We start from the raw sequence: 24,750 nt of genomic DNA on the forward strand, positions 1-24,750 counted from the left end.
AATTTTGACATCAAACTTTGTCATCAGGGCCTCCCGGGTGGCGCAGTGGTTAAGGGAGCTGTACTGCAGCGCCAGCTGTGCCACCAGAGACTCTGGGTTCGCGCCCAGGCTCTGTCGTAACCGGCCGCAACCGGGAGGTCCGTGGGGCGACGCACAATTGGCCTAGCGTCGTCTGGGTTAGGGAGGGTTTGGCCGGTAGGGAAATCATTGTGTCATCGCGCACCAGCGGCTCCTGTGGCGGGCCGAGCGCAGTGTGCGCTAACCAAGGTTGCCAGGTGCACAGTGTTTCCTCTGACACATTGGTGCGGCTGGCTTCCGGGTTGGATGGTGCTGTGTTAAGAACCAGCTTGGTTCTTGGTTGTGTATCGGAGGACGCATGACTTTCAACCCCGTCTCTCCCGAGCCCGTACGGGAGTTGTAGCGATGAGACAAGATAGTAGCTACTAAACAATTGGATACCACGAAATTGGGGAGAACAAGGGGTAAAATAAAAAATATATATAAAAAATCTTTTTTTTTTTTTTTTTAAACAAAAACAACAACTTTGTCATCAAAGTCTGGCATTTGGATTTATGGAGCTTTCAAGACAACTGGGTTGAATCATGATGACGTCAGTGATCTTCAGGTCATAGTTCTATAAAGAACTTACATTTCCGAGTTGGATGGCCGTTCAAAAAGTATTCTCCCAGTCGGAGCTCCCAAATGTCTTGAACTCACTGAAGTCAGATTTCTCAGTTCCGAGTTAAGTTGTTTTGAACGCGGCAGAAATCATTCTGGATTGACAGCATGGCCAATGTTTATCATTTTCAGCTTGGAAAAGAGACCCTTAAACACAGACTTGGGACCACACTGCTACTCCACTGAATAACAGGCTAATGATTGCTTTGCAATGTTAGCCACTGATTCTTTCCAAACCACTCATTGTTGAATTTGCAATTTCCAACTTGTTGTGTAATGTTTATGTCTAATAGCCGATGAGCACCGATACGTTTTATAATTTCTCTTCATTATTTTTCTCCATATGACAAGGATTAAAAAGGATTTGCCAGTAGATTGTCAACTTGATTCATGATGATGACTGCTAGCTAAGATTTTGAAAGTATGAGTCCAATCAAAGCTACTGTAGATATAACGTGATTTGACGTGATTTTATCTTTAGCCTTCTTGGATGGGCACTTCTAATGTAACTATATGGCAGCACCCAAGGGGCTTGAATTTTCAAGCTCTACCCTTAGATTTGGCGGTGATGTAGTGTCCCCATGAGTGACAGAACACTGAGCCAATCACAGCACAACTAGAGGACATTACCAACCCATACGTTCCGTATTTTCTGCTGGCTGCCCCACCACCACAGAAAGCACTGAGCTAGGCTGAAACATCTGCATTTTGAGCTGCCTTAAGAAAGCAAAAAAGGCTTTATTTGCAAACTGATATATAACACGTATTAATGCCAAATAACAAGCAAAACAGGCAACCCCATCCCCCAAAAAGATTGACAGGTTGCCACTGAGAATAACCATGAAAATATTGTCATGTTGCTGTGCTTCTCTGAGAGCAGGGCTTTGGTGTACTGAAGACAAGTACTTGTATTTGGTTTGACCTGACTAAAATCATCTGGATTGAAACATTGTCATCTTAGGTGGTAATGTGGAGTACACAGTATGCCGATCTCTCTTTTCATTTCATGTTTTGACAACCTGGCCATATTCAAGGTTCAGCTACAATACAAATGTACAAATGTTCTGTAGAAAAAAGATGGCCACGGCTACAACAGGACTGTATGTGAAGTGCAAGACTGGGAGGTGTGTGATTAAAGGCAGGGAAAGGAACATGGTGTTGCTTGTGGAGAAGAGGAGTGTGTTGTCTGTCTGTCAGGTCCGGGTGTAGGGTGATTCATCGGAGTGGAGAAAGTGCTTTGTGTGTCATTAGCCCCTTGTCTGGGTCCTGCACCTCAGAAGAGTGATGGGCCCCAGGGCTTTACAGTCACAGAAAGGACTGCTGTTTTCTTCCACCACTCTCAAATGGATCGTATGTGTTAATTACCGCCATTGATTAGCAGCAGAGCAGATGTGATGGGCCTGGATGTCCAGGAGTGGGTAGAGGGAGATGTTGTCGTCTTTAAAGGGGCAATCCACAATTGCTAGATTCATTTTTGGACTTTTGGACTGATATATGCCCATTGACTCTTGAAGAAAATAATTAATTTTTTGTTTCAGCTGTGGATTGGTCCTTTAAGAAACAATAATAGTCCCTCTAAAACAGTCCCTTTGTAAATCACATTCCAGCCAACGTAAACGCCAAGGTGCACTTTAACTGTCGTCCATTTTAGCCCAGGAAGGGAAATCTGATTTATCACATAACTCCATCCTCTCAGAATATTACAAATAAGCTTTTCTACCAATCACTGATCCTGGTAATAGACTGCCAGGTTAAGCTTATTCTTTTCACCTATGCAGCAGAGCAAAGTGAAGGTCAAACAACAGAAGTGCTTCCTCTCTCTGCAGGTGGTGATGTGGCCTTGGGCTAGCTATGTCCTAGCATTTTAGTACGCCGCCTGGTTAGCATGGAGAGAGCTGGTGGAGGGACAGTCCTTCAGGGATTCTCAGGCTAAATAAATCAAATAAAAGGGCTGAGGAAAGAAAGGAACTTATGCAGAAATAGGTGACATTAGCTTTGTGATTGATTGGGGAGACAGGGACTCTGAGACAGAGTGAGAGGAGAGAGGGAGAGAGGTAGGGGGAGGTAGCTAGAGCTAGCAGGTAGTGTTTGGTTTGTGTAATGCTTCTTCTGTTAATTATCATGTCCCCCTGTGATAATCTTCCCCTCTCGGCTCCCTCTCTTTATGCATTTTATAAATGCCTGCTTTTAATTAAACCCACACAACGGTGACAGAGAGTCAATTAAACGCTATGCAACAGACACAGATCGTCATCATACACTATAATAATAATATATATTTGTTGCATTCCACTTATTTTATTGTATGTAGGGCTGCAAAGCTTCCGATAAGAAGACAGTGAATGTTCCTGAGTGGCCGAGTTACAATTTTGACTTAAATCTACTTGAAAATCTATGTCAAGAAATTGGTTGTCTAGCAATGATCAACCAATTTGACAGAGCTTGAAGAATTCTGAGAAGAATAATGGGCAAATATTGTATAATCCAGGTGTGCAAAGCTCTTAGAGATTTACCCAGAAACACTCACAGCTGTAATCACAGCCAGGTGATTCTAACATGTATTGATTCAGGGGTGTGAATACTTATGTAAATGAGATTTTTCTGTATTTCATGTCCAATAAATGTTTGAACATTTCTAAAAACAAGTTTTCAGTTTGTCATTATGGGCTGTTGTGTGTTGATGGGTGAGAAATAAAAATATATTTAATCCATTTTGAATTCAGGCTGTAAAACAACAAAATGTGCAATAAGTCAAGGGATATGAATACTTTCTGCAGGCACTGTATTCTCAGGCTATGAGATGGATCAACACGCACATCTCTCACTGTGCTTTGGGAGTGTGTATATGTTGTGTATAATGAAGATTGTTGTGGTGCCATGTACACTGAATGTACAAAACTTTATGAAAGTCTGCTCTTTCCATAACATAGACTGAACAGGTGGATCTAGGTGAAAGCTATGATCCCTTATTGATGTCACTTGTTAAATCCACTTCAGTCAGTGTTTTTAAGCCTTGAGACCAATGAGACATGGATTGTGTATGTGTTCCATTTAGAGGGTGAATGGGCAAGACAAAAGATTGAAGTGCATTTGTATGGGGTATGGTAGTAGGTGCCAGGTGTACCGGTTTGTGTCAGGAAGTGTGTATCAAAAATGGTCCACCAACCAAAGGACAGCTCAGGTGTTCTTAATGTTTTGTACACTCAGTATATGTATAGCTTACGTATTAATAGACCCCCAATATGAAGCTCGTCCTCTGTTGTGAACTTGTAGCCAGCACAGCCCCTCTCTCATTTACCCCTTCCTGTCTCCTTCCTGTCTCGTGTATCTCTCCTCCATGCATGTTGTCATGGCCTCAATCATCCCTTCTTTTCTCGCCCGGCTGTTCCCTCTGTCGTTTTTTTGCCCTCTTACGCTCCCTCAAGCCCTCTCTCCTCTGTCTCTCTCCTCTACCATCTGTTGTCTCCTCTCTTTTTATTTCCTCCACTCCCTCAAGCCCTCTCTCCTGTGTCTCTCTCCTCGACCATCTGTTGTCTCCTCTCTTTTTATTTCCTCCACTCCCTCAAGCCCTCTCTCCTCTGTCTCTCGCCTCTACCATCTGTTGTCTCCTCTCTTTTTATTTCCTCCACTCCCTCAAGCCCTCTCTCCTCTGTCTCTCTCCTCGACCATCTGTTGTCTCCTCTCTTTTTTTTTATTTCCTCCACTCCCTCAAGCCCTCTCTCCTCTGTCTCTCTCCTCTACCATCTGTTGTCTCCTCTCTTTTATTTCCTCCACTCCCTCAAGCCCTCTCTCCTCTGTCTCCTCTACCATCTGTTGTCTCCTCTCTTTTTATTTTCTCCACTCCCTCAAGCCCTCTCTCCTCTGTCTCTCGCCTCTACCATCTGTTGTCTCCTCTCTTTTTATTTCCTCCACTCCCTCAAGCCCTCTCTCCTCTGTCTCTCGCCTCTACCATCTGTTGTCTCCTCTCTTTTATTTCCTCCACTCCCTCAAGCCCTCTCTCCTCTGTCTCTCTCCTCTACCATCTGTTTCTCCTCTCTTTTTATTTCCTCCACTCCCTCAAGCCCTCTCTCCTCTGTCTCTCTCCTCTACCATCTGTTGTCTCCTCTTTATTTTATTTCCTCCACTCCCTCAAGCCCTCTCTCCTCTGTCTCTCTCCTCTACCATCTGTTGTCTCCTCTCTTTTATTTCCTCCACTCCCTCAAGCCCTCTCTCCTCTGTCTCTCGCCTCTACCATCTGTTGTCTCCTCTCTTTTTATTTCCTCCACTCCCTCAAGCCCTCTCTCCTCTACCATCTGTTGTCTCCTCTCTTTTATTTCCTCCACTCCCTCAAGCCCTCTCTCCTCTACCATCTGTTGTCTCCTCTCTTTTTATTTCCTCCACTCCCTCAAGCCCTCTCTCCTCTGTCTCTCTCCTCGACCATCTGTTGTCTCCTCTCTTTTATTTCCTCCACTCCCTCAAGCCCTCTCTCCTCTGTCTCTCTCCTCTACCATCTGTTGTCTCCTCTCTTTTTATTTCCTCCACTCCCTCAAGCCCTCTCTCCTCTGTCTCTCGCCTCTACCATCTGTTGTCTCCTCTCTTTTTATTTCCTCCACTCCCTCAAGCCCTCTCTCCTCTGTCTCTCTCCTCTACCATCTGTTCTCCTCTCTTTTTATTTCCTCCACTCCCTCAAGCCCTCTCTCCTCTGTCTCTCTCCTCTACCATCTGTTGTCTCCTCTTTATTTTTATTTCCTCCACTCCCTCAAGCCCTCTCTCCTCTGTCTCTCTCCTCTACCATCTGTTGTCTCCTCTCTTTTTATTTCCTCCACTCCCTCAAGCCCTCTCTCCTCTGTCTCTCTCCTCTACCATCTGTTGTCTCCTCTCTTTTTATTTCCTCCACTCCCTCAAGCCCTCTCTCCTCTACCATCTGTTGTCTCCTCTCTTTTTATTTTCTCCACTCCCTCAAGCCCTCTCTCCTCTGTCTCTCTCCTCTACCATCTGTTGTCTCCTCTCTTTTTATTTCCTCCACTCCCTCAAGCCCTCTCTCCTCTGTCTCTCGCCTCTACCATCTGTTGTCTCCTCTCTTTTTATTTCCTCCACTCCCTCAAGCCCTCTCTCCTCTGTCTCTCGCCTCTACCATCTGTTCTCCTCTCTTTTTATTTCCTCCACTCCCTCAAGCCCTCTCTCCTCTGTCTCTCTCCTCTACCATCTGTTGTCTCCTCTCTTTTATTTCCTCCACTCCCTCAAGCCCTCTCTCCTCTGTCTCTCTCCTCTACCATCTGTTGTCTCCTCTCTTTTTATTTCCTCCACTCCCTCAAGCCCTCTCTCCTCTGTCTCTCTCCTCTACCATCTGTTGTCTCCTCTTTTTTATTTCCTCCACTCCCTCAAGCTTTTTATTTCCTCCACTCCCTCAAGCCCTCTCTCCTCTGTCTCTCGCCTCTACCATCTGTTGTCTCCTCTCTTTTTATTTCCTCCACTCCCTCAAGCCCTCTCTCCTCTACCATCTGTTGTCTCCTCTCTTTTTATTTCCTCCACTCCCTCAAGCCCTCTGTCTCTCCTCTACCATCTGTTGTCTCCTCTCTTTTTATTTCCTCCACTCCCTCAAGCCCTCTCTCCTCTGTCTCTCTCCTCGACCATCTGTTGTCTCCCTCTTTTTATTTCCTCCACTCCCTCAAGCCCTCTCTCCTCTGTCTCTCGCCTCTACCATCTGTTGTCTCCTCTCTTTTTATTTCCTCCACTCCCTCAAGCCCTCTCTCCTCTGTCTCTCGCCTCTACCATCTGTTGTCTCCTCTCTTTTTATTTCCTCCACTCCCTCAAGCCCTCTCTCCTCTGTCTCTCGCCTCTACCATCTGTTCTCCTCTCTTTTTATTTCCTCCACTCCCTCAAGCCCTCTCTCCTCTGTCTCTCTCCTCTACCATCTGTTGTCTCCTCTCTTTTTTTTATTTCCTCCACTCTCCCTCAAGCCCTCTCTCCTCTGTCTCTCGCCTCTACCATCTGTTGTCTCCTCTCTTTTTATTTCCTCCACTCCCTCAAGCCCTCTCTCCTCTGTCTCTCTCCTCTACCATCTGTTGTCTCCTCTCTTTTTATTTCCTCCACTCCCTCAAGCCCTCTCTCCTCTGTCTCTCTCCTCTACCATCTGTTGTCTCCTCTCTTTTTATTTCCTCCACTCCCTCAAGCCCTCTCTCCTCTGTCTCTCTCCTCTACCATCTGTTGTCTCCTCTCTTTTTATTTCCTCCACTCCCTCAAGCCCTCTCTCCTCTGTCTCTCTCCTCTACCATCTGTTGTCTCCTCTCTTTTTATTTCCTCCACTCCCTCAAGCCCTCTCTCCTCGACCATCTGTTGTCTCCTCTCTTTTTATTTCCTCCACTCCCTCAAGCCCCTCTCTCCTGTCTCTCTCCTCGACCATTGTTGTCTCCTCTCTTTCTCTTTTTTCTTTATTTCCTATTTCCTCCACTCCCTCAAGCCCTCTCTCCTCTGTCTCTCTCCTCGACCATCTGTTGTCTCCTCTCTTTTTATTTCCTCCACTCCCTCAAGCCCTCTCTCCTCTGTCTCTCGCCTCTACCATCTGTTGTCTCCTCTCTTTTTATTTCCTCCACTCCCTCAAGCCCTCTTTTTATTTCTCCTCTGTCTCTCTCCTCGACCATCTGTTGTCTCCTCTCTTTTTATTTCCTCCACTCCCTCAAGCCCTCTCTCCTCTGTCTCTCTCCTCGACCATCTGTTGTCTCCTCTCTTTTTATTTCCTCCACTCCCTCAAGCCCTCTCTCCTCTGTCTCTCTCCTCTACCATCTGTTGTCTCCTCTCTTTTTATTTCCTCCACTCCCTCAAGCCCTCTCTCCTCTGTCTCTCTCCTCGACCATCTGTTGTCTCCTCTCTTTTTATTTCCTCCACTCCCTCAAGCCCTCTCTCCTCTGTCTCTCGCCTCTACCATCTGTTGTCTCCTCTCTTTTTATTTCCCTCCACTCCCTCAAGCCCTCTCTCCTCTGTCTCTCTCCTCGACCATCTGTTGTCTCCTCTCTTTTTATTTCCTCCACTCCCTCAATCCATCCCCATGTCATATCAACTCACGCTCTAATGTTGCCTTTCTCTTCCTCTGTCTCTCTCTCTCTCTCTCTCTGTCTCTGTCTCTGTCTCTCTCTCTCTCTCTCTCTGTCTCTCTCTCTCTCTCTCTGTCTCTCTCTCTCTCTGTCTCTCTGTCTCTCTGTCTCTCTGTCTCTCTGTCTCTCTGTCTCTCTCTCTCTCTGTCTCTCTGTCTCTCTGTCTCTGTCTCTGTCTCTCTGTCTCTCTCTCTCTCTCTGTCTCTCTCTCTGTCTCTCTCTCTCTCTCTCTCTCTCTCTCTCTCTCTCTCTGTCTCTCTGTCTCTCTGTCTCTCTCTCTCTGTCTCTCTGTCTCTCTGTCTCTCTGTCTCTCTGTCTCTCTCTCTCTCTGTCTCTCTGTCTCTCTGTCTCTCTCTCTCTCTGTCTCTCTGTCTCTCTGTCTCTCTCTCTCTCTGTCTCTCTGTCTCTCTCTCTCTCTGTCTCTCTGTCTCTCTCTCTCATTTGCTCAGTTCACTCATCATTGGTTCATCACGTATTCAAATGCTTGACATATGTTTTGGCTCAAGCTTCTGTGAGGTATGTTTAAACTGGTGACCTACCTGCTTTACACAGAAGACTTTCCCAACAGAACTATGTTGGTTCTGACTATGCTGCGCACTCTTGGATTCAACCACAACAAGACAATTACAATTAAGCTCCCGCCTTTGAAATAAGTGGGTCAAGTCAGATGAGAGTATCTGTGAGTGAAATACTAATTTATCCCAAAGTTGAGAAAAAAATTAATTATATAAAACTACCCACCCGAAGCTACCTCAAGGTGAGTCATTTAACATTGGTTATGGCCCCCATTTTTCCTGTATAGCCTACCTTTGCATAGGCATACATATCAGACAAACCTTGTTTCTAGGGGAGCAGCAGATTTACATGAGTGTGATTGGTTAATGGGGTGTTGTGTCTGGCTCTCCGAGATTGCTACTAAATGTGTAACCAATGATTGCCCTAGTGAAGCGAGCAATAATATGGAATGCCTTGTGTAGCTGTAAACTGCTTAATTGTCAGTGTCATTTCCTAATGAGTCGGGACGACTTGCAATGATGCTGTTAAGGAAATGGTGGTATCGTTTGTCAGCATGGGTTTATTCTCTGTACACCCTTATCGCTCCATGATGCCTTTACTGAGAGGGACTGCTAAGTGGAGTTCAGTTTATAGTGAATGGCTTCAACTGCGGGAAGAAATATCAAGTTCCACGCAGTGACTACTGTATATGTGGTAAAGGTGATATTATAACCAAGCCTCCAAATCAAATTCACAGTATAGCTCTGTAGTGTATATGATGGTATAATATTGATGATACAGTATACGCCAAAAACAAGGAGAGAGAATCAGAAGAACACATTCTCTCCGTAACACATTCACCTGTCTGTCTCATGCAGCCATTGCCGAGGGGCTTGGTGGGCTTGCAGAACTACAGCCTGCGTGGTTGGAGAGCTCAATGACTGTCCATCTTATGCACTTATAGTATTGATGTCTAGGGAAGGGTTTTTAGGGTGTTATGTTAGTAGAGAGAGATATGTGTGTGAGGGAGAGAGAGAGGACAGGAGAGACAGAGAGGGTGAGAGAGGACGGAGAGGGTGAGAGAGAGAAAGGACAGGAGAGAGGGGCTTGATGGCACTAGAGCCCAATGCTAATAGATGCCAGAGCTACTCATTAATTTTAATGTAATTCCGCAGCCATCCTCAACGATGCATAAAACTATGTTCCCCCGCCCCCCTTTTTCGTTTAACAGAATATTAAAATATATATATATATATGAAATTGCACTCTTACTTGTGGATCAATTTCCATCATGGTGAGGGGTAGAGAAGAGGAAATAGAATTTATGTTCTAACGTTCCATGAATAATAATAATAACCCTGAATATCTACAGATTCACGGTGACACTCATAAATACCCTTAATGCCTTTTAAATGATTTATTGAACTGCAGTGTATCATACCGAGCTATGCGTTTCACTGACTCTGAACAGAACTGTCTGCATGTAGACCAGTAGTCTGTGTGATTCTTTTTGTGTTTTGGTCAATAGATGACACCTACTGTAATAGTTTTGGCCTGCTTTCTTTGGTCAATTTCTCTAAAATAAAATCTATTTCTTATTGATGTGTGTGTTGCATATGTATACAAGCCAAGCGTTGAGCCAGGGAGATGTCTCTATTTGTAGAAAGCAGCCAGTTTAGCCAGCAGTGTCTGATGAGGGGAGACAGATTGAAAAGTAGTGCACATACTGAGGGGGAAACAGGGAGGAAAGAGACAAACATGCTGACAGAGGCAATTTCAGCTTTAAATTCCTAATAAAGAGAAAGACCAGGGAGGATCCAGCCTGACTCCCAGCTTCTCCAGGGCCTACTGCACAGCCTTGTGGAAGCCCGTGTCTGAATACTAAATAAACACAGTCAAACAGTCATCTTTAACATAAGAAGATATAGATTTTAATATCTTTATAAACATTTTGTACTGTTGTTCTTTGATAACGACTTATTGAACCCTTCAATCATGGCAAAGACAGGAGATAGATGGGGAACAGTAGGGGGAACTGAATTGTGCATTTTTATCCGATAAAGGGTTTGACAGGATGTAACAAAAAAAAGGAAATAAAAATGTTCCTTTTAGCAAACCAAAAAAAAATGAAATGGTTAATGAATTTAAAGAAAGATTGTCCCCTCATCAGGGGAGCAGAAACCCTGTTTTCATTGTGGATGACGTCATATTGTTATTCTCATAATAAATGATTAATATTAGAACTGCAGTTAGTTAGTCCTCTTGTCATTGTTAATGGTACAGTTCACATCATTATTATTACAAACATCGTCAACTTATTGTTGTATTTTCCGGAGGCAAAAAGCTCCTGTAGTCCAGGGGGATAGTAGTCCAGCAGTAGTCTGTCTGTCTGTCTATCCATGGTCCTGTTAAACCCCCTGCTACTTTAGAAGTGATTGTCTTTCTCTTGGTTCCCCACATCCATTGACAAGAACAGCAGTCAGTGTAGAGGGGCATTTTAGCAGTTCTATTACTTCCAAGAGAGCGCTCCACGGTTTGCCATGCTCGATTCAATCATTTTCCCCTCTTATAATCTTTTATTCATTACAGAAGTCATTTAAGGTACACATATTGTTTTTGTTTTTTCTCTAGTCTTGTTGGGCAGTTGTTTTCCTTTGATGTCCAATGATTAGGACAATATAAATGTTCCTCACGTTCTCAATGAGGAGGGGATGCCCACACTGAAGAGTGTTCTGTTCAGCGAAGCCCAAAGCCTCACTGGGAAACTGAGAATAGCCAATCTGACCCTTAACCCCTAAGGCTCTGTACCCTGTATAGGGCTCCATCTCTAGGTACTCTTTACGTCTTGGCAAAATCAAACAAACAACATTTTGAGACAAGAAATAGACAGATCCATCAATATTCACAGCTTCCTTCTCGTGGGGGGACACTGGTTTTGAAGGAGATGGGAGTGGACCACAGTCCCACTCACCTCCATACAGATAATTAGCAGCTTGGGTATATTAGCTTAATATGTAGTAGCACATGTAGAAAATGACCTGGAGCAGGTAGAAAGGCAGGACATTTAGAAGCAGGAATGAATAAAGCAGAATGTAAATATTGTAGAAATACTGTAAAGTAGGCAGAAGATGTATACCTAGATATGTAGCTCGGGGTCAATGTTACCTGAGCATGGAGCAGAAGTGACCTAGTTATCATACTGTAGCTGGAGCTGACTGGTCTGTGTGTGTGCTGCTCTTTGCAGTGCTGTTTCTGTACTTTTCCATTACTTCTGCTAAGAAGTGAGCGTTGCACATTCCTGTTCTGATATGGAATTATGATTTATGACCGGGCAGCTTCCTGCTTATCTCTATTGATGAGCAATACCCTCGAATTCCTCGGTGGCCCAATTCTATGCAGCAGCTATTGGCAATAAATGTAATAAAAAACATTTGGCAAATAATATGAAACACAAGATTGGGCTAGACTCCTCTGTGATGGTTTCTTTCACCACGTCATCTGTTTTCTGTTTCACCCCTCAATAAGGATTTACAAACTGTGAACTGATAATTAAAGCTGGCTTCAACACGTTTTCCTTAGAGCCTATCTGTCTCATAGCTAAATTGCTGCATTTCACCATCTCTTTTTTCCCCAAAAAAGTTTCGTTATCTGTGCTTCAGCAGAGTCGAAAATGACAACAGGAAATGACAACAGGAAATGACAACAGGAAATGAGAACATAATGGCAACAGTGGCAGTGCAAGCGTGTTCTGTGTTTTCCTTTCGTCTTTCCTCACTCCCTGTCCCTCACACATCCCCGTCCCTCACACATCCCCGTCCCTCACACATCCCCGTCCCACATTTGATGTTGATGTTTGAAAGTCTATTTCAGAGTCTAAACAGCTCCCTACACAATGTTTTACACACACAACCACACACACAAAGTACACACACACACAGACCTTGTTGTGCAGGAGCTAGAGCAGGTCTAAGGACTGCACTGTTGTCGTTTAGCCAGTATCTATCCCTCCCTCTAGGTCAGCGGAGAATATGGGCAATGGTCATGGGCAACAAAGCTCCCATTATGGCATTGAGATGTATTAAGGGCTGGGAGAACGTGGCCCTATTGGTGGCTTGTTGCACCCCACTAGGGGGGCGAACAGTGGTCCGGGGAGGGCACTTATGCTTCCTCCGCGTGACCGTGCCATCCGGGGACGTGTGGTCATATTTGCCCCCTTCAAAATCGGGCGAGGAATACTCCTTATCGGCTATCTCCTTTAAGGTATGCACCTCATTCTGCCCTTTCCCCTTGCCTCCCCTGACACGCTGGCGGGTGCAGTTCCGAGCGCGGCCTGGCCTCTGAGGGGGCGCCACCCCAGGTTGTCCCTCTGATGCTGTGCCCTCCCCGCTTATGGACGGGGGTGGATGGGGCAGAGGCGAGGGTGGCGAGGGATAGTGTGGTGACTCGTTGTGGTGAGGACGGTGGGGGTGGGAGTGAGGCGGTGGCACCGGGTGTGGCTCCTTCTTCAGAGACACCTTATCAGTCCCGGCCCAGGTCTTGCTCTGGTGCAGGGACTCAGAACCAGAGCAGTTGGGGAAGTCCTCCTTGCGGAGCTGCTTGAGGTCCTTCCCAGCCACCTCGGCCGGAGCCTGACAGCCTACGGACGAAGTAGAACCTCTGAAGCGTTTGAGCCAGTCCCACAGCGACAGGGCCTTGCAATCACACTCCCAGGGGTTGTCGTTGAGGCGCAGGTACTCCAGGGCAGGCAGCAGTGCCAGGCAGTCTCCAGACAGCTCGGTCAGTGAGTTGTTGAACAGGTAGAGGGTTGTGAGGCGACGCAGGTCGTGGAAGGCCAGGCGGTCCACCCACTGCAGCTGGTTGTGGTGCAGCAGCAGGCGGTCCAGGGCCCCCAGCCCCCGGAAGGTGTTCTGGTGCAGCGACCACAGACGGTTCCCATGCAGGAATAGGTGGCTCAGGTTGTGGAGGTCCACAAAGATGTCATCCTGCAGGAACTCCAGGTGATTATCCTGAGAACAGCCAAACACAGCAAAATGGAGAGGTTATACACCTCCGGTACTCTGTAGCACTGTACCTACCAACATGTTGTTTGGTTATAAGGTATGTGGCTACTATAAAGTAGGACAGAGAAACTAAAGCTTAACAGCCCTGGGTATATACAGTACCAGTCAAAAGTTTGGACTCACCTACTCATTCAAGGGCTTTTCTTTATTTGGACTATTTTCTACATTGTAGAACAATAGTGAAGACATCAAAACTATGAAATAACACATGTGGAATCATGTAGTAACCAAAAAAGTGTTAAACAAATCAAAATATACCCCCTTTGCGTTGATGACAGCTTCGCACACTCTTGGCATTCTCTCAAACAGCTTTATCTGGAATCCGTTCCAACAGTCTTGAAGGAGTTCCCACATATGCTGAGCACTTGTTGACTGCTTTTCCTTCACTCTGCAGTCCAACTCATCCCATCTCAATTGGGTTGAGGTCGGGTGATTGTGGAGGCCAGGTCATCTGATGCAGCACTCAATCACTCTCTTTGGTCAAATAGCCCTTACACAGCCTGGAGGTGTGTTTTGGGTCATTGTCCTGATGGAAAACAAATCATAGTCCCACTAAGTGCAAACCAGATGGGATGGTGTATTGCTGCAGAAAGCTGTGGTAGCCATGCTGGTTAAGTGTGCCTTGAATTCTAAATAAATCACAGACAGTGTCACCATCAAAGCACCCCCACACATCACACCTCCTCCTCCATGCTTCATGGTGGGAACCACACATGCGGAGATCATCCGTTCACCTACTCTGCGTCTCACAACGGCACGGCGGTTGGAACCAAAAATCTCAAATTTGGACTCATCCGACCAAAGAACAGATTTCCATCGGTCTAATGTCCATTGCTCGTGTTTATTGGCCAAAGCAAGTCTCTTCTTCTTATTGGTGTCCTTTAGTAGTGGTTTCTTTGCAGCAATTTGACCATGAAGGCCTGATTCACACAGTCTCCTCTAAACAGTTGATGTTGAGATGTGTCTGTTACTTGAATTCATTTGGGCAGTTAACTCTAATGAACTTATCCTCTGCAGCAGAGGTAACTTTGGGTCTTTCTTTCCTGAGGGGGTCCTCATGAGAGCCAGTTTCATCATATTGCTGTTTTTTGCGCACTTGTTCTTGAATTTTTATGCTCACAAAGTTCTGGAAATTTTCAAGATTGACTGACCTTCATGTCTTAATGTAATGATGGACTGTTGTTTCTCTTTGCTTATTTGAGCTGTTTAGCCATCATATGGACTTGGTATTTTACCAAATCGGGCTAACTTCTGTATACCACCCATGCCTTGTCACAACACAACTGATTGGCACAAATGCATTAAGAAGGAAAGAAATTCCACAAATGAACTTTTAACAAGGCACACCTGTTAATTGAAATGCATTCCAGGTGACTACCTCATGAAGCTGGTTGAGAGAATGCCAAGAGTGTGCAAAGCTGTCATCAAGGCAAAGGGTGGCTACTTTGAAGAATCTGTTTAACACTTTTTTGGTTACAACATGATTCCATGTGTTATTTCATAGTTGTGATGTCTTCACTATTATTCTACAATGTAGAAAATATTAAAAATAAAGAAAAATCCAGGAATCAGTAGGTGTGTCCAAACTTTTGACTGGAACTCTATATTGTATTTTCAAATGTAAAATGCAGCATTGTTTTGTTTGACTAAAAGTGTCATAGAGCCCCAGTGGCCAACGTACCTGTAGGTAGAGATACTGCAGGTTGCGTAGCCCCTGGAAGATGTTACTGGGCAGCGCACTGAGCCCACAGCGGTACAGGTGCAGAGCATGGAGCCGGCCCAGCCCATGGAAGGTGTCTGCAGCCAGGGAACGTAGGTGACGGTTGTCCCCCAGGTCCAGCTCCTCCAGCTGGGCGAAGCCGTGGAAGGTGGAGGGCTCGATGTAGGTGATGTTGTTGGAGTAGATCCACAGTGTGACCGTGGTGGGGCTGAAGTGGCCCTGCAGCAGCCGGTGGATCTTGTTGTTCTGCAGGAAGATGCGCTCGCTGTGCGGGGGAATGCCTTCGGGGACGGACAGGAAGTTGTGTGCCTGGCAGCTGACAGTACTGGGCGCGGTGTAGCAGATACAGTGGTGTGGGCAGGACCAGGAAAGCTCCAGACCACAGAGAACCAGCAGGAACTCCAGCCCGCAGCCTGGAGAGAGGACAGAGAGAAAGAAATGAATTAGAGGAGGTAGCTACATTTAGACTGGGGATTTGATTCTGAATTGAAAATCTGCCGTCTGACTTTGATGTCTATTTCGGGACATGAAAGGAAAGAAGAATGATTTTTGGAATATTATTTTCGAGGAAGTGGAGAAAGATGAGTTGGGGGGAGAGGAGAAATACTGTAAGTGGAATCAAAGTGATAAAAGAGTGAGATATTGACGAGGAATAAGGGATGGGCAAGGGGGTAGGATGATAAAGGAGATCTGGAGAAAGCCATGTCAGGAGTAAACAGTATGAGGGATGATGTAGGGAGGCCAGACCAGAGAGAGACTGTCAGATATATCTATATAAGAGAGAAAAATGGATTCTGGCCTGATAGATGACTCATGTGACCTGTTGCTATCATAGATTTTCTGGCTTCACAGAGTGGCATTGGGCCTTTGAGGAGTTCTGCTTCTATTGAGCCACTCAATGCAAGTGTGGACATTACGCTCTTGGCTTGGTATCCACAACTCCAAATCATCTGGTGTCTAAGTTGGTAACAGACTGAGGCCTGTGTTGCTCTTAGAGTCTGTTCAAGATCAGCCCAAACAATAACATGAATTTCAGTCGGTTGCTGGATCTAGTATCTCAAAAAGTCTGATTAGACCTATATTACAGTATGGGTCATTTTTGTTCATGTACTGCCTCCTGCACACACTACATTTCACTGTTCTCAGTTTTCCAATCATCTCTGTGAGATAGTATTATGATGAAGCAGTTCATCTCTGTCCATCAGCTTACTACAACTCTACTATACTCACAACCATAATCAGAGAGAGAGAGAGTGTGTGTTGGTGCTATAAATACCCTCTCATTAACCAGTCCTTTACAGCAAGGATTAGAAAATACCTGTCAAAAGGTGGGGTGAGGGATAAATGGGCTGCGGAATGCTCACTTAAACTTATGTTAAGTTTCTCAGAGACAGTCAGACTTGCTGATGTTTGGTGACACGCTTCCATAGCCCCATGGTGTGACTTATCCATCAGCTTATCTACAGGGGGAATCAACCAATGGGAGAAAAGCAGGAGTCTATCCCCTCGTAATGAGAATCCCCATTTGACAAGCGGTGGCTGTGTCCCCTTCAATTTATTATTCAAGGCACCATGGCACTCTGATTCACTCCCTCTAATCGATACGTTTCTGTTGCCTTTTAACTCGCTGCTACCTAATCCCAGGGCTGCTACACTGGAATTCAGGAGCAGGGAATTACTATTTTTCAGGACAGGAGACAGCATAGACAAGCATATTTATCTGAATATTCCTCCTCGTCCCCAAACTGTGTCTAAACTGTGACATTCAGCTTCTGACTTCACTGACCTTCAGCGGTAATTGTCAGTGTGTCTGGAGTAGAAAAGAGGAGCGGTGTGCCGTGCATCATCCTACTCGAACAGGGGCAGAAACCTCTCCTCTCCCCAGAGCGGGTCCTGTAATCCCGTTTGTCAACTGACTAACTGTGCATCTTCTCAATCCACCATGCAAACATGCTCCCGAATACAGGTCCTCTCAAGGTTGAACATTGGGGAACAATAAATAGGCTAAAGAACTGTGTGTAAAACGGTTTAACAGTGTCAGAGTACACCGCTCGTCACTGTCATCCTTTGTGGAACACAGTGTATTGTAAGAAAGGGGGTCACAGATTTGGAAGAGTCCTTGATAGTCATGTGTTGTGTACAGGTGCATTTGGTGCCATCGTGCCGGAGGGGAAAGGACTATGCATTTTGGTCAGAGGACATGGCACAGCCACTGCCCTCTCTGCCCTTGCAGCAGAGTGGCATCAGAGTCAGGACACGTTTGATGGTTCACTGCATTGGGGCACGAATCCCCTCACTCATACTGTTGGCCTACCAGTAAAGCACTATACTTGTACCTTTCACAAAGCCAAGAGAAATGTCTAGGAGGAAAACAAGATGATTACAAAATGGAACTTGATATTTCAGTCACAAGTACAGAAAAAACGACTTACATTGTTGTGAGAGGAAACGTCCCAATCAAATAGTGGTCTTTGACTTCCACTTTACATGCCACTCTTTTTCTGTTTGTCTATTTCTCTCCCTCCCCAATTTCCTTTTTCACTATAATATTTACATGGAGATGTATTGAGCATGACACTTGCTCTTTGACTGAATGAGAGGAGACATGCTGCATTGCTCCTGGGAAATAAATAAGGATATATCAAACAAATACACAGACTCAGAGAGAGTAAATGCATCACCCTGTTTGAGGAATATTTCAATGTATCACAATGCAGCCTATTTAAAAAACAGCTTTACATTCATAATTTTGACATCTTTTCTATTTACCAATGTATACTGTACTTTGGCCTTTTTCCATTATAATGTATACTGATGGATTTTCATGTACATATACATTATTGGCATTGATCTCCTACCACAAACAGCACTGTTTATGTCATAGTTTCACCCTGCTCCACTTTGTGTGGACTATACTGCTTTTTGGATGCCATTTATTTAAGAAAAACCATGTTCAAGCTATGAGTCATTGAATGGCTCAGGTAGAATGGTTTCCTTATCTATTTCATTATCCATTCAATGCCTCTTCCTTTCACCTCTCAGAGCTGCCGTCACAATAAGGCCTGTGATTATATTATACTTTCCCAGGCCTTGTGCTATCTTTATTTCCATTTTGCTTCACGCATGTCATAGAACTAAGTATCAGCATCAGCCATGACACTGGAGCGAGAGAAAGCACGAGAGGGGGACGGGAGAGAGAGGGGGAGATCCTACTTAGATAGGGAAACAATTTGAATCAGTGGCCCAGATGCTAATCAAGTTTCCTACATAAAGATTCCCCCTCCCGTATCTCCTCTGTCTTCCCCAGCATGTCAGAAGCCAGTAATTGATTCTTTACTCAGATGAATATGTTCCCTTAAATGACTGCTTCTACCATCTTATCAATTCCTTATCAGTGCCTCAGATAGAGAGAAAGGAACAGTGCAGTAGAGGGTCTTAACATTATATCACCTGTCCTCTCCGTTCACAACCTCCCCTTGGACCAGGATCTGTTCCTGTTTAGCATCCCTCCTCTCCTGTAGCAGAGAGACACGGGAGCTGTTGATGTAGATGCCATGGAGCTGCTTAAAATAACCACTAAGCTTGTCTGTGTCTCTTTGTCTCTGGTGTGAGAGAAGGGAGGGAATGTGTGAGCTCCACCCTCGATCTACTTTCAGCTCCACTCAGGGCATGGCGGCATGCTGTGGCACAGTGGCATGGCGCGACGGCTGTCTCCTCCGCAGCTGGCACCAGCTAGACTATTGCCACTAGAGACCTGGCGCTTCGCACCTGCCACTTAACCAATCTTATCACCCCCTGAGCCATTGTGGATACACAACATGCAGACACACGTATACACACGCACATGCATGCAGTCACACACAACATGCAGACACACGTATACACACGCACATGCATGCAGTCACACACAACATGCAGACACACGTATACACACGCACATGCATGCAGTCACACACAACAGGCAGACACACGTATACACACGCACATGCATGCAGTCACACACAACAGGCAGACACACGTATACACACGCAAATGCATGCAGTCACACACAACAGGCAGACACACGTATACACACGCAAATGCATGCAGTCACACACAACAGGCAGACACACGTATACACACGCACATGCATGCAGTCACACACAACAGGCAGACACACGTATACACACGCACATGCATGCAGTCACACACAACAGGCATACAGAAAAGGTTTTCTAGGAATGACTTAGACAGATCATGTGGATATAGTCAGAGTTGACAGATGTTGGTTAGGAGAGACAGACAGATTGATTTAAACAGAGAAGAGCTAAATAAGATGGTGCAGTACAGCCGTCATCAAATAAAAATGCAGGAAATGAATGTGTGTCATTATGATAATGGCATTGTTTGCTCACACAATGAGCCATTCAGCCTAAGTTGTATTATATAAGTACCTGTGGACACACAAGTGTAGATATGCCAATAATGCCTATTGGAACGCAGCGGAATAAAAGAGGTTCTGAAAGAGAGATAATGTGTTTCTGGAAATGTAGCACCACAGCTATTTCTGGTGACGACTCTCATCACTCCCTCCCTCTACCCCCCACCAACCCTCACCTATCCTCCCCAACCTCCCAGGGCCCGTCTCTCTCCCCACCCTCCCAGGGCCCGTCTCTCTCCCCACTCTCCCAGGGCCCGTCTCTCTCCCCACCCTCCCAGGGCCCGTCTCTCTCCCCACCCTCCCAGGGCCCGTCTCTCTCCCCACCCTCCCAGGGCCCGTCTCTCTCCCCCCTCCCAGGGCCCGTCTCTCTCCCCACCCTCCCAGGGCCCGTCTCTCTCCCCACCCTCCCAGGGCCCGTCTCTCTCCCCACCCTCCCAGGGCCCTCTCTCCCCACCCTCCCAGGGCCCTCTCTCCCCACCCTCCCAGGGCCCGTCTCTCTCCCCACTCTCCCAGGGCCCGTCTCTCTCCCCACCCTCCCAGGGGTCTCTCTCACAGGGCCCGTCTCTCTCCCCACTCTCCCAGGGCCCATCTCTCTCCCCACCTTCCCAGGGCCCATCTCTCTCCCCACCTTCCCAGGGCCCGTCTATCTCCACACCCTCCCAGGGCCTGTCTCTCTCCCCACCCTCCTAGAGCCTGTCTCTCTCCCCACCCTCCCAGGACCGGCGTGTCTCTCCCTACCCTCCTAAATCTTGTCTCTCTCTCTCTCCCCACCCTCCCAAGGCCTGTCTCTCTCCCCACCATCCTAGAGCTTGTCTCTCTCTCTATCTCCCCACCCTACTAGGACCGGTGTCTCTTCCTACCAACCCATCCAGGCCCGTCTCTCTCCCTGGTTGCTGATGACAGATGCTGTTAATAGCTCGTTACAGGGGAGAATGATTTAACAGCCCGCTATTGGTCCTGACGGTTGACCCTGTGACCCAGCGGTAACCCGGTCCCTTTATTCCTAGCCGTCAACGAAGGGGAAATAGATAAATAAATGAAGAAAATAAAATGGTTCTGGTCCCTAGACAGTGAGAAGTGACTGTGTAGAATATCAATGAAACATAGTTCACACTAAATTTGCCCTCATGAATAACAAATCTCTGCTAATAGGAAGGGATCGGTATGCCTGTCTCTCTACCTACCATTACACAGGACAAACTCAATTTCCTGTTTCTCTCCAAGGACCCTTGATAAGCGTCCCCTTCTATTGCCTGACCATAAATAACGCTGTAGCCTGATTTCCTCCCTAAAGGTGTTTACAGTCATGGTCATAGATACACAGTGTGTTGGACCACTAATAATGGCAAAGCAATAAACTAAGCTATTGATTGAACAGGCTCATTGTTAGCTGTAGAGCGTCAGCTGAAAAACATGGAGGGAAAGAAAGGCTCTGTATATAATTAACACCCTGTGGAGCTCCGTCATGGTCTGCTTTGATAAGACCTTGTGTAGGTGAATTTTTTCACCTAGTGGTCGTTTCAATAATTGCTGTTATTTTCACCCAGCATCTTATGCTTGAGGATAGATAAATGTAATACTTGGAAGTCAGCACATTCATGATGTTAAAGTGATTGGACTAGATAGTGGATAAGAAGGAATGGGAGGCTTCAGTGAATTGACATTCACTAAAGAGAACCTTTTAGTGTCCTCCCTCTCTCATGTCTTAAGGATCAGATTGGGAGTGCATGGTAAAGGAACTGATTGATTGGCGTGGTATGATGTCGTCCAGTGTATGGGCCACGATCAGTGCTCTCGTCACATGCAAGCACACTGGCGTCAATTAGGTCCCAGTGATCAGAACGCACAGGATCCCATAAGGATGCCCAGAGTTTTCAATTACTGTCCACCGTGGCTGGCGCTACTACAGAGAACTGGCCCGGGGGACAGACAGCCCGGAGGACAGACAGGCCCGGAGGACAGACAGGCCGGAGGACAGACAGGCACAGAGGACAGACAGCCCGGAGGACAGACAGGCCCGGAGGACAGACAGGCCCGGAGGACAGACAGCCCGGAGGACAGACAGGCACACTGCTCTCTGCCAAGAACCGTCAGCGCTACACGGATGAGCATGAATGGTTCATTATTGATGTTTGTGTCTGTTAAGTGCTTTTTATATGACAACTGTTTGATACTGGAGCACATTGGTGAAACTATGAGGCTGCTGTGCCAATAAAATGTCCTTTTAGAGTCACTATCTGGAGTAAGGAGCGTCAGAGAGGAATGGACAGAAAAAGAGAAAGGGAACGGGAGATGGAGAGAGTGAGAGAGGCAGGGAGGGAAGGATGATAGAGGAATGTATTGTAGACAGCCACACAGGTAGACAGCTACGACAGAGAGAGGTCTCCTTAGCTGAACTGGAGGTACCGGCGACTGGCCTGATGAAGATCACAATGAGAGCTCTGCGTCTCGATGCACAAACAAAGAGAGAGAGAGAAAACATGAGGGAGCGAAAGAGAGAGAGAGAGAGAAGGGAGAGATGGCGACAAAATTGATGGCAGCATTTTTCAAGTTGAGGAAGCAGAGGCTCTAAAAACATAAACAAGCCAGTCGCCATATGGAGCATGTAGGGAATGAAGGGGAGGATTTGTGTGAGACGGTGTAGATGAATAAAGCAAAGGCCGTTAGTTATTAAGACGGAATTTAAAGGTGCAGTGAGGCAGAAACAGGCGAGCATTCTGAGCCAACCACAGCTGTTCATACCTGAAATTTAATTAACACAATAATGGATGTCTTGTAGATGCTAATTGTATTTTCATATTATATTCACAGCCACATTGTCCGAGGTATAGGCTTTAGCTCCACACCTAGCTTCACACTGCCTACCGGGTAATGTAGTGTGTGAGAGGGCAGTTGCAAAACTCAACTGGCCCAAAGCTCTAAGGATGAAGCGAGGCTATCAGCTACCAACTACATTCATTTATCATGACAGTATGAAGCTAAATGATTTAAACAAATTGCGTTCCCTGTGGCGGTATCGCACTGCAACCGGCCAATCTAAACTAATGGCTTGGCCCAACCCATATAAATCATCTACCGTGTAGATATACAGTACCAGTCAAATGTTTGACACTATTTTCCACATTATAGAATAATAGTGAAGACATCAAAACTATGAAATAACACATGTGGAATCATGTAGTCACCAAAAATGTGTTAAACAAATCAAAATATATATTATATTTTAGATTCTTCAAAGTATAACGTCTGCTTCCAACTCACAATCTCAAACACATAGATCCCCTGAACGAATATCTCTCTCCAGATCCCAATCACCTGAATTCTGATCACCTGTCACACACCTGTATGTCATTATCACACACTAGTTCAGTTCTTTGCACCCCATCATTGTGAGGTATTGTTTGTTTTGTGACACACGTTCAGAGCTCTGGTTTTCCCGTGAGTTACTTCTCCTGTGTATGATAGTTTTTGCCTGCCTCACTAACAACGCCTTTTGCCTGTTCCCTGCCTGTACTTTAGCCTTTTATCGGATTTCCTGTTATCAACCTATTACCTGATCTCCCGAACTACGTTACTAGCCTTTTCCCTGCCTGTACTGTTGCCCTTTTGGACCCCTGTGTATGACCTTCTGCCTGCCCCTGGACCCAGCTACCTGCCTCCTCCTGTGTATGACCTTCTGCCTGCCCCTGGACCCAGCTACCTGCCTCCTCCTGTGTATGACCTTCTGCCTGCCCCTGGAACCAGCTACCTGCCTCCTCCTGTGTATGACCTTCTGCCTGCCCCTGGAACCAGCTGCCTGCCTCCTCCTGTGTATGACCTTCTGCCTGCCCCTGGAACCAGCTACCTGCCTCCTCCTGTGTATGACCTTCTGCCTGCCCCTGGAACCAGCTACCTGCCTCCTCCTGTGTATGACCTTCTGCCTGCCCCTGGACCCAGCTACCTGCCTCCTCCTGTGTATGACCTTCTGCCTGCCTCTGGACCCAGCTGCCTGCCTCCTCCTGTGTATGACCTTCTGCCTGCCCCTGGACCCAGCTACCTGCCTCCTCCTGTGTATGACCTTCTGCCTGCCCCTGGAACCAGCTACCTGCCTTCTATGACCCAGCTACCTGTCTCCTCCTGTGTATGACCTTCTGCCTGCCCCTGGACCCAGCTGCCTGCCTCCTCCTGTGTATGACCTTCTGCCTGCCCCTGGACCCAGCTACCTGCCTCCTCCTGTGTATGACCTTCTGCCTGCCTCTGGACCCAGCTGCCTGCCTCCTCCTGTGTATGACCTTCTGCCTGCCTCCTCCTGTGGTCCTTTACAAATAAACACCTGCTGCGCTTGAAACCAGCTCTCTGTCTCCCCTCGTGTTCATTACACAAAGTAGCCACCCTTGATGACAGCTTTGCACACTCTTGGCATTCTCTCAACCAGCTTCATGAGGAATGTTTTCCAAACAGTCTTGAAGGAGTTCCCACATATGCTGAGCACTTGTTGGATGCTTTTCCGTCACTCTCACCCCAAACCATATCAATTGGGTTGAGGTCAGGTGATTGTGGAGGCCAGGCCATCTGATGCAGCACTCAATCACTCTCCTTCTTGGTCAAATAGCCCTTACATATCCTGGAGGTGTGTTGGGTCGTTGTCCTGTTGAAAAACAAATGACAGTCCCACTAAGCTTAAACCAGATGGGATGGCGTATCGCTGCAGAATGCTGTGGTAGCCATGCTGGTTAAGTGTGCCTTGAATTCTAAATAAATCACAGTGTCACCAGCAAAGCTCCATCACACGTCCTCCTCCATGGTTCACGGTGGGAAATACACATGTGGAGATCATTCGTTCATCTACTCTGTGTCTCACAAAGACACAGCAGTTGGGATCAAAAATCTAAAATTTTGACTCCTCAGACCAAATGAAAGATTTCCACCAGTCTAATGTCCGTTACTTGTGTTTCTTGGCCCAAGCAAGTCTCTTCTTCTTATTGGTGTCCTTTAGTAGTGGTTTCTTTGCAGCAATTCGACCATGAAGGCCTGATTCATGCAGTCTCCTCTGAACAGTTGATGTTGAAACGTGTCTGTTACTTGAACTCTGTGAAGCATTTATTTGGGCTGCAAACTGAGGTGCAGTTAACTCTAATGAACTTATCCTCTGCAGCAGAGGTAACTCAGGGTCTTCCTTTCCTGTGGCGGTCCTCATGAGAGCCAGTTTCATCATAGCGCTTGATGATTTTTGCGACTGCACTTGACAAAACGTTCAAAGTTATTGAAATGTTTCAGATTGACTGACCTCCATGTCTTAAAGTAATGATTGACTGTCGTTTCACTTTG

General features: G+C 46.3%; 1 protein-coding gene across 1 annotated transcript in view; it reads right to left on the reverse strand.

The window, feature by feature from the left end:
- Positions 1-10,147: 10,147 nt before the first annotated feature.
- The window catches only part of LOC112266137 (reticulon-4 receptor-like 1), a 228,462-nt gene continuing 213,859 nt past the window's right edge, over positions 10,148-24,750 (reverse strand). The window contains exons 2-3 of the mRNA XM_042296209.1: positions 14,985-15,436; positions 10,148-13,249 (exon numbers count right to left, since the gene is read on the reverse strand). Of these exons, the coding sequence (XP_042152143.1) occupies positions 12,260-13,249; positions 14,985-15,436 (1,442 nt within the window). The 3' untranslated portion in view covers positions 10,148-12,259. The remainder of the gene's footprint in view (positions 13,250-14,984; positions 15,437-24,750) is intronic.

The sequence above is a fragment of the Oncorhynchus tshawytscha genome, linkage group LG13 (assembly GCF_018296145.1).
Source record: "Oncorhynchus tshawytscha isolate Ot180627B linkage group LG13, Otsh_v2.0, whole genome shotgun sequence".
Taxonomy (NCBI): Eukaryota; Metazoa; Chordata; class Actinopteri; order Salmoniformes; family Salmonidae; genus Oncorhynchus; species Oncorhynchus tshawytscha.